This window comes from Lissotriton helveticus, chromosome 5_1 (assembly GCF_964261635.1).
Source record: "Lissotriton helveticus chromosome 5_1, aLisHel1.1, whole genome shotgun sequence".
Classification (NCBI taxonomy): domain Eukaryota; kingdom Metazoa; phylum Chordata; class Amphibia; order Caudata; family Salamandridae; genus Lissotriton; species Lissotriton helveticus.
Window position 1 is genome coordinate 122,393,727 of NC_136065.1, and position 13,521 is coordinate 122,407,247.

Below are 13,521 nucleotides of genomic sequence, written 5' to 3' on the forward strand. Positions count from 1 at the left end.
TGCAAATTCTGTGGTAAATCTGAAACTATGCAACACATCATATGTTTCAGGATATCTATTTTTACAGGACAGAAACGGTTCTTAATCCATTGATCAAGCAGATTAAATCCCCAACACTATCAGGCTGCAGTAAAACTAGGGTCTGACAGATATGCAACTTGACTGGCGAAATTAATACATTTCACAAATAAAACACAGGAATTTAAATGTTCTCACATCGTTTCTGTGGCCATGATAAGGATATACATTTGCTACTAACATTTTATTGTTTTCTGTAAACAGAGGGCGAGTGTGCATCAAAACAAATATATGCATATGTTATATGAACATTCATAGTGAATTTGCAAGTTGTAATTGTACGATGTTTTCTATTGAATTGACTACATGCAAATGCCGTCACTCCTTTTACTATGTTTGTTTTCAGTAACAATGTCTTTTAATCTATTCCATTTTATATATTAAAATACTTGTTATTGTTTTATAAACTAATAGTATAATTAACCAAGTAAATAAAATGTATTTATTCATTATTCCACTGGACTACTCCAGTCTCCATTCTAGGATACACCTTTAGTATCCGTGTGCTTTACAAGTTTGTTTCAGGGAGTGCAGGGAGCCAGCGGGCGAGGCAAGACCGGTGTGCAGCAGAGTGTTTGCAGTTTACAGTATTTAGTCTGTACAACCTTATTCATAATCAGTTACACAGTGGTCTCTTATGTGCAACTTCAAGATACATCCTTTGATTGTTTCCCTACGTCCTATTGTACTTCCTGCAAAATAACTACTTGTTTCAATTTTGGGGTGTCTTGATGTTACATCGGCAAAGTTATGAGCCCTAACTTGATGAGACCAAAAACTCTGAATGACCAATATAAAATCATTGGTTAACATACTTTGAAAAAGATGTTAGCATAATACTAAATTATGTCAAGCAAGGAATGCATCTGTTTCCTGTGCTCCTTTTGGGTACTATAAATTCTAAATATGCAGATGCGTGGTGTGTAATATACCATTTATTACCATTGAGTGTGGGGAGGAGTCTTTACTCATATGGGGGAAGTCTCGAGTCAAGAACCCCTTTCCTCTCCTTCAACAATGGAAATAAATAGCATTTAACACTCTGCACACCTGCATATATATGGATTATTTCATAATATTTTTCCATGTGTACTTACTTTTAACAAAACATTTTAACCAAAACCAGTATACAAGGGTTACATTAGCGCAGTAACGTAAAATCACATTAGAGAAACCTTGTGATTGGTAGGGGTTGTTCCCTTGTGTACTGCAATTGTTTCATTCAATCTGTAAGCCATTAAAAGCTGTTTATGTCAATTTTGCTAAACTGTTGTAATAAAATTGAATTCGACCTTTGCCCTGTAGTAATACGTGTGAATATGTATTTATTTGTACAGCTACTCTCTAACATGGTTTTTGGCTGCATTTATTTGCACATACATAGCTACAGTTTGGACCACATCACAGGTGATGTGATTTCCATAGATATTCGGAATGTGAAAAATATTACACATGCGTGTATAGTATGAAGAGCTACTACCTGGTATTTTAAAAGGTTTTTTCATCGCGATGCCATTTCGCACAGGATGTCGACCAATCCTGCCGCGTGCAACTTCAGAGCATCTTGAAGGTTTGCTAACAACCCCTGCAACTCCCATCCTCTGCTATGACATGAGCTGCCTGCCATTACTGACACAAAGAAACCTGCCTTCCTCATCATCAAGTGCCGCCCCAGAACCCTTAAGATCGCAAGCTTTCAGACTTCAAATCCCTATGTAGTGCAGTGGGTGACAACTTGTCACTTTATGCTTACACAATGTCAGGGCACCGACGGCCAAGTGTCATTTAATAGAGTAAAATCTTAGTACAGCTATGGAGCTCACAGGGGAGGAGGGCGACTAATTTGAGATTTTCTGCATCGCACGTACATCTCGACAATGATTGGCCTCATTTGTGGTTGTCCTTAAGGGTATGTTGACATTTTACAAAATAAGAAACACACTTGTTGCCCAATTATACATTTTACTTTCAAATAACCACTGCATGGCTTCTACTTGCTACAGACCATATTTATGCAGTGCACAATAGCACATTATCCTCAATTTCAGATTAAATAACGTTATTGTGCAAGTCAAGGTCATGTTATTGGCCTTGGAATGAAGAATATTCAAATTAGCTCTGTTGAGGTCAGAAATTTCTCCCCACATTTTACACAGATACCTGCACTACATGCTCTAAACAATCAGTTATTTCATTTGTTGAATTTCAATTCGAAATTCCCAGCTAGTCCATTAACAATTGGGTGTGTTTTGAATGCCTTCATTTAAATTATCCTTAAGATTTTGAATACGTAAATTATTATTTTAAAATGGTCTAGAACCGTATGAACTTAAGAAACGTATGTAACAAATGCCGGTACATATTCTTAAAACAGAATGGGGAACCACTGTGTTTTTTTCTCTAGGTATGATATTTGAGGTGACTTTTATATGGCAGTATTATATTAAGGGGGTGGTTCTTTTTTGTGACAGAGTAATAGAGAATTGTGTGCATCTTTTTGAGCATTTTCCATAATTTATTCGAATTTCGCCTGGACCTTAATTTTAGCTCATCACTGAACATACAGGTTGTATTTTATTCTGTATGTTTCATGGGAATATTAAATAATATATGTTTGGAACAAGGAAAATAATGACAGAACAATAATGAGAGGCGCTACGTTGAAACCGGTCCCAGGATGCTTGTTTCTGGTCCAGGGAGGATCTGGCTTAGGAGTTATGGCTGGACTGTTCCAATGAGGAGCAGGGTCAAGACTGATTTGCATATAGTTGGGTCTAAACTGGGGAGGCAGGTTGAGCGAAAAAAAAAATAGATTTAACTCAGATCTGTGGCTGGAGGTTAATGTTTGACAATGTTCAGCATTCTGTTAATCATCTTTTTGTGTTGGTCCAGGAAAAATTCCGCATTTTCAGCTCAGGGACATCGGCTTCTTCACTTAGAGCCACTAAATACATTTTATTTCTCCAAGCTAGCTGCACACGAGTCCTATACTGAACTACTCAAAGTGTAGTGAGTGTCCTTTAAAAGTGTTGATGCCTAACAGCTTTATTTAAAAGTATCCACATAAATTACCAAACAAATAAAAAGCCACAGATGTATTTAAAAGTATATATAGATATAAACAACATGATGCAGACATGTGCATAGTGCACTGGCATGCACTACTCTTTGGTGGCCTGTGTGGGTGGAAGAATTTAGTTTTGTTGCTTAGGGGGGAGATGACACAAGTATGGCTATCAGATGCCAAAACTGTAGTAGTGGAGATGAAACGCTACAGGGCTTTTGAGAAAGCAATTAGTCTCCATTTTGTTTGGCTGAGTAAAGCAGTGAATTTCTCAAAACAGTGATTGAGGAGCAGGTAGGACTTATTTTGACAAGAACCCAGCAAGTTCCATTGTAAGAAACAGCACTGCACCAAACAATTAAAGCAAACTTAACTGGCAATATAATTAGCTTAACACATGCGTAGTCACACTTTGGAAAGTCTGCCACACGGAGTCAACCTTAAGAACCATAATCTAATTGAGTCTAATTCACCTTAATCCTTTCTAGAGATTTAATTGATCCATTGCCATCAAAACAAGAGGATTAAGGTAGTTCTCAGGAAGATTATCATACTCCTGTAAATGCATTCATTAGGCATGCAGACCGTTACACTACAAAGGGGGAAGCAGTGTTTGCTTTGCAAAATATGGCCAATGGAACACTACAAACCCAGCGCTTAATTTGTGCTGGTGGTTGCAAGAAGTGGGCACAAAATAAGAGGAAGATCAGAAAATGGAGTCAAAGGGCAAAAACAGATGAAAAAGAACACTCACAAATGCGGTATGGAGAGGAAAAGACATAAGTGTGGGGTGTGGCCGTCAATATCTATTTTTTCATTTATTTTTTTACTTTTTTTTGTTTTTAACACAAATGAAGCTTGGTGTGGGAAAATATGGCCCCATAAACCAGATGCACCTTAGCTGTTCCTTTGTGTTTTATGATCATATCTAGAAATTATTTACCCTTAAGCAGCATATTTTCTAACATCCAATTTCATCACCTTGACATTCAGCAGGTGAGGTGCTGTAGGTAAAGGGAGCAGGGCAACTGCTGTTGTGGCAAAGGCATTTTCATTGTGAACTGAAATAATTATGCTGGGGTGGCTGGAAGCAAAATGTGAAGGGCCACAGCAGACCAATGGGTGAGGAGGGCAAACTTGGAGCTCCCGTATACAAGTATGTACAATATACCTATTTGTATTAAAAACAAAAGCTCTTGGCTTACCTCAGAACTAAAAGTCCACACTTATGTTTGAGCAGTAGTCACTTTTAGTTGAACGACAATGACACACACACACCTGAGGTGAAAAGAGCCATGGTTAGGGGGTTCAGGTATTCAGTTTGGGGTCATTTTCCAACCAGGTGGTGCCAGCTGTTTGATTTAGAAACCAAAGAGGGTTAGGAAGGTACAATTGAAGGAACTTTCATCAAGCTTTGGCACAGCGAACAGTTCTGGCATTGGCTGCCAGCCTTTTGGCTTAGCGGGTATTTTTTTGTAATGTTTTTGTAAACTTTTATTGCAAAAACATTTAAAAGAAAGGAACTTGAAATAAAAAAAATAAAAAGTTATTGCTCCACCATTCACTGCTATTGAAAAGGACTACTGTCTGTGTGGATGACAACATTGTGCTTGGGGAGAATGCCATCACACGTTCAGAAAGGAACCAATAGCTGATGTGGGCGGACCCACTATGCCAGGCATGTGGTGGTTGGTGTACACAAAATGAGAATGACACCACTACAGACTAATGAATGAAGACAGCTGACAGGAAGCAACTCTAAGTAAATATGTTACATGTATAATTTTTTGTAAAATTAAAAGGTCTTGGCGATGGGCAGGCCTAAAAAGGCTTTTGCTCATGAATATCAGGGTTAGGGTAATGAGGTGGAAGGCTAGAGAAAATAGTGCCTCTGGGTACTGCGACAACTATAGAGATCAGCATTGCCTTCTTTCAGTGGTGATGTTATGTCTATTTGTGTAGTGCACTAATCACCCTTGAGGGTATCCAGGCGCTTTAGCAGCTGTGTAGGATAGATTGAGGCCCGCCTGTGCATCCTTCGGTTGCATGCCAGCTGCTTACCATCTTGCTCATTTCCCCTGGAGCACAATGGACACTCTCTTGATGTGACTGCATTCTGTGAGTTTTGTTTCCATTTCAGTTTTTTGATATTGGCAGCCTGGGCCGTTCTAAGCTAGCCATAAAGACACAAACCGGTGCCACATAAAACACCCGAACGAACTACGTGTTCACGAGTTATTGTACTGGCGCCAGCATCATTTCACAGCTTAATACTAACATTCAGTTCCTCGCCACGCCGTGATGAATGATGTGAACAAGGCTACATGGCAGATCTGCTGCAGAAAATGCTGAGCTGTGCAAAAAGCGGAAGGCAGCCGCAGGTATGCCCGCCTCAAGCCAGCAGGAGGCCTGTGCAAGATTACATTTCTGCCTAAGCACGTGAATCTTAAAAGGTAACAGAGACTTTGATCAAATATGACACTGCCTTCTGCTCTGTGCGACTCTAGAGCCGAGAAGACAGGCCACAAGACTGCTTCTTGTGCTAGCGCATTGAAGACCCAGCAGGCCATCACCAGCGGTATCTGCCTGCGCACATCACAGTGCTTTGGGTCATATCCCAAGCAGAATAGCTGCATATGCAGGGTGAGCACATTATCACACATTATTTACACAAATAACACCCAATGCCACCTCCAATGTGGTGTGCACCAAGGAAGCTTGGCTGCCATAATGTACTCCCCGCTTTCAATGGTCTTGGCAAGTCTCCTGTTCAGTTATGGGGGGAAAAAACAAACCTAATTCGTAAACATGGAGTGCAGATATGAGATCGGTTTACCACTGCCTTTGTCTTGTCCAATAGAGCACTGTTCCTTCCTAGACCATGCGCCAATCCAGGCAGAGAACGAAATGCAAACAGGCCTAGAGTGAAGAACAACCGTGCAGCTGACTCGAGCTCCAGACAACAACCAAAGTACCCAACACTCTGTCGCACTGAGAAGCAGTGAGCGGGGAAGGCCACTGCTCATGTACATGGTTGACTGAAGAGGCCCTTTGCCAATGCTTCTTGCCCGCCGGCTGTCTGCTGCGATCTGTCCCTTCTTGGCCTATGTTCAGGAGGTCACTGTGAAGCTGATTCACAGCACACGCTGACCCCTGATTGACTAAACAACCTTTAAGGCTTTCATTTTAAGATGTCATATCACTACTGAACTAAGGATAGAGGTGTGGCGCCGCGGCCAGGGCGACTGACGCTGGAATCTGGGGATCACGGTTCGATCCCGGCACCGGTGGCAGATTAGCCCAGCACCATGTGACTCTGGGCAATAGCTTGCTTAATCTTCCCGATGGCCCCAAGCGCCTAGAGACCCTTACGGGTGATTGTGTGCTTTACAAATGTGGATTATTATTATTATTATTATATTATTGTAAAAATCATTCTAAGACTAAGTTTATGGCCCTTAGCCCCCACAAATATATTCAGTTGTTCAATAATGTTGGGGGGTGCTCTTTGGACAGGGTTTGCGAGTTTGATTATTTGGGGATCCGGTTATCCAGATCTATGTCATGGGCACCCCCGGATGAGAAGAGATGTTTAAATGTAGTCCATCGCTCTGCTGCCATTTTAAAATGTTACAGGACATCTCGCACCAGGCATATTTCTCCCGCACTTATTGTGAATAGAGCTAAGGCCAGTACCTTGCATGGGGCTGAAGCATGGGGCCTCTCGGCGCAGTCCAAACTTGTGGTGGTAGAGAACTCGTTCTTGAGATCTCCAACAAACCTCCAAAAGAATACCCCGTAATACCATTAAGACGGGACATGGGTCTCAACTCAAGGATACAGAAGGCCCAATTAAGGCTGTTCGTGTATTGGAGAAGGCGGAAGTACTCTGTATGCCGGGATGGTTATCCTGGAGCCCTGGAGGAATTAGCTTCTCTGGACAGTTTTGGCAACATCCAGTGGCTACGCTATGTCCAGAAGAAGTACATATCAGGCTAGGAGATTACTGGTCCTCCTCGGCATCCGCAGTCTACCTATCCAAGACCACACTCAAGAATGCATTTTGGGACCATTTCCATCTTAGCGGATTCCAAAATGTGCCCCAGTGGATGCTTACTTCCCTTTTCCTAGATATTAAACCTGAATTTGTATTCAAGCCTTTTCTGGATCCTATTGTCCCATTGGCTGCAAAGGCATCCTTTCTCAAGTTCTGTTATGGAACCTTACCTTTAATACCTTTATTGACAAATGGAATCGCCTAACCCCTGTAAGCACTGTATACCAGTCTGCCAGCAGTCAGAGGACTCACTGGTGCATTTTATTTTATTTTGTCCTGGTTGCACCTGCCCAAGTATACCACGGATCATTCCACTATGCAAGCAACTTAGTCGCCATCAACCAGAGGTCGCTATACGGCTTCTTCACCCAGAAACCTCTCACATAATTGTCCGTAGAGTGTCCAAGTATCTTTATTGGAGTTGGTCTATTAGGCGTAGGGCGTTGGAGTAGCTAACAGAATTTATTTATTTACTATGCCCCTTTTTGTCTGTGTCCCAATGCCTATACAGTGCTACATGATGCATTCTAACTGCCATTTCCTTTTTATCAATTTTAATTAATTAAAAAGTATTTATTTATCAAAGAATTATGGGATGCTTTGATATCACAATTTATCATACACATTTAAAGGCATACTTTTAATGACCATTGGAGTATTTTAATGACATGACCTAAGGCCCTGCTCTTAAGCCTAGCTTTTGTGTGTTTTATTCTCTAGATGTATTGTATTTGTCTATGTGCTTTTATGAGTGAAAAACACTGAATTAAGTATTTTGACGATTTCATGTAATGCAAATCGAATTGTGTTGACTCCATTTTTTGCCATTCCGTTGTAAGGGTCCATACAGTGGAGAACAAAACAAAATTATCTTTACTCAGTCCTACCACTCTGAATAAGCATTCAAGAATGCTCCTTCGTTTGAGGACATCTGCTTGGGTTTTGAGACCCACTGTGACATCATTCACAGTAAGGTCCATTTTAAAGGGAACTTTCTTGCAAAAACTGGAAGTACTGGGGTAGAATTACGCAGATTGCGCAGCAATTTAGCAGCAACATTTGCACCGGCTTCCGGACTGAGCAGCAGATGCAAACTGATGCTTTTGTGCTAGTTACTGGGAGCTAATGTCTCTTTTGCACTTGTGAGGCACCTCAAATACTGGATGCAGACCACGATGACAGTTCTAGCACTGCAATAAGGAAACACTGATGCAAAGTGTGGAAACAGGCACCTACAGCCCTCCTGCTCAGCTGGTGGAAAGTTCTCCCAGACTAAAATGCAAAATCTGAATTCGACAATCTGGGCATAGTAGCTTTCTATGGGTTACAGTCATAAGCCACCAGTCTCCATTAGCCCACTGCCCAGAACTATTGCAAGGAAAACACTTTAACAAATGTTTCCTTTAAGGGCAACATTTGCACATTTTGGAGAAATATTTGAAAAATCGAGAATTTGACAGCACTCATGAACTGACCTAACCTGGAAGGCCTGGTTGTACAAACTAGCATCATGATGCATTCATGGCACACACAGCGACGCGGACAGAATGTTGGCAAGCGACACAGAAAACAACAGGCTGTCAAGTCTTCTGGAAAAGCGACGTCAATCTCCGCTGACCCTACAACGAGCACAGCGAGGGCGGACTCCTACATTAAGAGAACAGCTGAGGAGTTAAAAGGCATGTGAGGGGCTTTAGGGACATTTCATCCACAGGACCCCCACTAATGGCCATCTCTGGGGACTGTACAGGAAGTAACACTGGCATGAAATTACACCCCTGTCAAGTGCAGACTGGGAAATTGTTTAGAGCAAGTGAGGAGAAATTTAAATTGTTCACAAAATTGGTGACAGAATCAGGAACGGCAGATCAGGTTTTTGGCAATCAAGCCTGCCCAGGAAACAAAGGCTATTTCCCTTTAGTATCAAACTTGTCTTTCTTTAGGATTATGAAGCAAAAGCTGGTCAGTTCGTGGATCCTTTACTTCATTAAACCCAAACCAGTTGGTTAGAGCCCTAAAATACGACCTTACAAACTTTTCCCAATTCATTGTACTGCATCCAATGCTACTTCAATACTCTTCTGATGCACGGAAGTTTGGAAAACGTCTCATCCAATGAGCAAAGACATCTGTACTTAGTAGTGTTCGTAAAATATATCAATAAAAGGCAACATTAAACCCAGGTTAATATAGGGTGTACTACAATTCAGCATGTACCTATTTTCTATTTCTAGTGAAGAGAAGCTGGTGTTGGCGGCCTATGGCGTCATCAGACTCGTTCGGCAGCTCATCTTCCGAGAAGCTGATGTGTAGGCAAGTCTCATTGGCTACAGATGAAAAAGGTAGCGTGTAGTCGGTGGTCGCGCCTACTTGTTCCAAGCGCTTGAAGAGGCGCTCGCTCACCTTGGTGTCCATTCCAAAGCCAGACGTACCTTTCAAGTTGTCGTAGCTACCAGTCATGGAATAGAACGTGTCGTTCTCGACAGTCAGTTCTTTGTCATAGGACAGGTTTGCACGCTCCTTTATTGGGGAAAGGTCTGCGTTCTCCAGGCAAGAGATACGGCTGGATTTCATGGCTGAGCTTCGAGAGGTGCAGTCGAAGTCGGAGGCTGTGAGTGAAGCGGCTGTGATGTCCGTGAGGCTAGAAAGGGTGGAACTTGGTAACACCGTATGTTCCTCCGTTGACTTGGGTTCAGTCTCCTGGCCCAGCAGCGTCTTGGTGGAGCGTTTTCTGATGACTGGTGGAGGTGGGTTCAGCCTTGGGATGATGCTCTGCAACCTTGAAAAACAGAAAAGGACATTTATGTAAATTGAACCCTCAAGTCGTGCATGCCTCCTACGCAAGGTACAACGCGAGGTGCTGTATGAGGCACCGCAGGAGACAGAATACTGAAATATGCAGAAAATCATACTGTTTACTACTAACCAGATAAGGGCAACATTTTAAGTGTTTCTGCACGGGAAATATTCTAACTTTGGTAAAACTTGTCCTGCGACCATGATATACCATACTAATGCGAAAAGCATACTTTGGCCAGGCAGATTTCTGTCCTTTTATATATAACCTTTAGCTTTGGAAACTCTGGAACGGCTTTTTAAACACCTGGGTTCTGTTCTACATCCAAAACTTGGAAAAGAAGTAGTCTTTTTGAAGACTGCTTGCCAAGGGGCCACAAACAGTTGTTGACAAGAAGCACTTTACAAAAGATTGACAGTAGGGAATAATGCGCTAAATAGTGTAAGCCAATACTTTCATTCCATATATGTATAACTAGCATATGCTCAAAGGTGGAGATATAACCCCTGCCCAAGGTTATAACAACAGGTAGATGAAATCTACCATTAAACAAACACAATTTCCCAACCTGAGCAACTCTAGAAATTATAAGTGTCCATATCAATAAAAAGCAAGGCAATCTCTGATTACTATGTTGAGACTGAATTCCCAGTAGACCCGTAATAACAACGTTATAATTTCTTTCTAGATATTTTGGGTTCATTCAACTTTGCTCTATTTCGCATCAGAAAATAAATATATCTCGTTGGTAAGCAACATATCGGCTTTTTTAGTACGTTTATTAAGTATAGACTAGATGGCACTATTAATTTTGGGTGTAGGAGCTATATGTTTTTTTTTACTTTTCCTCTTTCCAAATTCTTTTCACGAATCTGGTACTTTAGACACAATATGTGCAGGTATTTATTTATACTCTCCTTCTTTTTTTCTTTATATATATCTTATATATATAATATATTTTATCTTTTTACTTTTCTCTTCCTATGGACGATATATATTTTTATCACATTCTATCCTCAGAGCACGACCATTGGGTCACTATATATCTTTTCTTGTAGGTTCCCTTCTTTCTTCTTCTTTTCCCCTCCCCCCCGCCCTTTTTCTTTCATATCTTTGGAGGACACTCCTATTCGAGTTATATCTGTTTGGTTCAATTATATTAATTCAGTACAACTTTTTGCTTGTCTCTAGCCCTGACGAAGTCTTTTGGCTGGAAAGCCTAGACGAAACACGTGTTGGCAAGTTCTGTTGGCTATCTGTATTATTGAAGAACCATTTGATGATTTGTACCCAGTGATTGGACTGAAATAAAGAATTTACTTTGGAATAAATAAAAGAAGACACGGAATACCATACCAACTTGAAAAGGCTTTTTATTGATATGGACACTTATAATTTCTAGAGTTGCTCAGGTTGGGAAATTGTGTTTGTAGTTGTTGACAAGAGCCTGAGACCATACTCAAATCTTATTGTTGATAAAATCGAGGTTGGCGGTCTCTGGTCGGTGACGTTTACAGGGTGAGAGCTGCTCCTGGCACAGAGCACACCTGAACACCAAAGGGACCCTTCTAAATAGCGCCACCACACATCTGTTTCTTTATAAGCACAAGCTGTTCGGATTGGTGCATTTAAACTATGAAGTGTAATGCTCAAGTGGGATCTTTACTTCATGGAAACAAATCCCTCAAGAGTCAGTAGGCACATATACCAGCAACAACGCTGTCACAAAAAGACATCTTTAGTGCCTGTGGAAATAAAGTGCATCTTTGGGGAAGCTCTCAGTGAAGCCACTTCTTTCCTCGCTCTGTCAAGACAGTCTGGTGCCCGCCCCTTTTCAATCACCCTCATTAAGCTCACGCACTATGATTCTGCCCGCCCCTTTTTAATCACCCTCACGCACTATTATTCGGTCTTACAGGGTTCTCCAATGTCGGTCCTGGAGTGCCGTATCCATGCCAGATTTTTCAGATAACTATATTTATCTAAATGTGGATTTTCTAGAAATTCGGCCTGGGTCCAGCCCTCCATGACCGACATTGGAGAACCCTCTAAATATACAGGTCAGAATGTTCCAATAATAATACAGGCTCGGACCCGAGAAGGCTTCAGTGCAGCAAAGCAACTTTTGTTTAAAGGTAAATAACTTTCCTCTGGGGCTGTTTGAGAGCACCACTACACTACCCTCAATGTCTCTGGGGAGGAAGATTATCCACCTTAGAGCAGATGTGGGAGGTGATCATGCAAGTTGTTGGTACCCATAATTTACAAAGAGAGAATCAACGCTTGCTGGTGTTTACAGCTATACATTTTGTAAAACCTTAACCCCATTGTCAACTTTAAACGTGATTCCAGGCCCCCACAATAATGGTTGCACAAACAGTACTAATCTGTTTAGTTGGTTAGAACGACAGTCATATTAAATGGCTTAGGTGATTTCGTTTATACATTTGCCAACTACAAACGTGGTTGCTTTTAGTCTTTTTTGCTGGATGAGGCCTTTATATTAAGAATATTTGTAACAGAAACCCCATATGTCATAAATATGAATATACTGGGAGCTGTCCCACAGCTGGATAACTTTAAACTTGCCCAATATCCTCTCTGTTAGATCATTTGAACAGTGAAATTTAATCATTTGAACTATAGGGCCAAACTTAAATCCTACGCAAGTAACTTCTAACAAATGTTGTGACTGCCTACATTACTTGATGTTTACCAGGGAACATAAAGGATGGGAAAGATTGGCCAACTAGTATATTAAGAGTGCAATGACGTCAACATCATCGAGAAAGCCACAAGGAACTTAGCACAAGCCTATCTGTAGGATCAACACCTCAGGTTGCAAGGTAGCACCAGGCTCAAAAGCAAGAGGTACAAATAGAAAAAAACCCATGGTCAAACCTTTGATTTCTAGCGTCTAGGATCTAACATTAGCCTTGCATTGTCATTGCCTCAAAACACTAAATGAAGCTACGTGCGACTTTATAAGACGTGCCTCAATGAGAACCCAGATCCTGTAGCACCTAGTACAGTAACATACAACAGATATCAATCAATCACTGTATTTGTAAAGCGCGCTACATACCCGTGAGGGTCTCAAGGCGCTGGAGGGGTGGGGGGGGCTGCTACTGATCGAAGAGCCAGGTCTTGAGAAGTCTTCTGAAGGTCAGCAGGTCCTGGGTCTGTCGTAGGCTCGTAGGGAGAGCGTTCCAGGTCTTGGCGGCGAGGTAGGAGAAGGATCTGCCGTCAGCGGTGGTTTTCCGGATACGAGGAACTGTGGCGAGGGCGAGGGTGGCGGAGCGGAGGCTGCGGGTGGGGGTGTTAAAGCTGAGTCGGTTGTTGAGGTATGTGGGTCCGGTGTTGTGTAGTGCTTTGTGTGCATGGATGAGGAGTTTGAAGGTGATCCTCTTGTTGACGAGGAGCCAGTGAAGGCATCTCAGGTGGGGTGTGATGTGGCTGCGTCGGGGGACGTTGAGGATCAGTCGTGCCGAGATGTTCTGCATTCGTTGTAGTCGTCTCAGGAGC

The 13,521-nt window shown here is 41.8% G+C and overlaps 1 protein-coding gene across 1 annotated transcript in view; it reads right to left on the reverse strand.

Annotated features, from left to right (window-relative positions):
- Positions 1 to 2,112: 2,112 nt before the first annotated feature.
- Positions 2,113 to 13,521, reverse strand: part of LOC144754245 (carboxyl-terminal PDZ ligand of neuronal nitric oxide synthase protein-like) — a 236,377-nt gene continuing 224,968 nt past the window's right edge. The window contains exon 11 of the mRNA XM_078641847.1: positions 2,113 to 9,978. Within this exon, the coding sequence (XP_078497973.1) occupies positions 9,417 to 9,978 (562 nt within the window). The 3' untranslated portion in view covers positions 2,113 to 9,416. The remainder of the gene's footprint in view (positions 9,979 to 13,521) is intronic.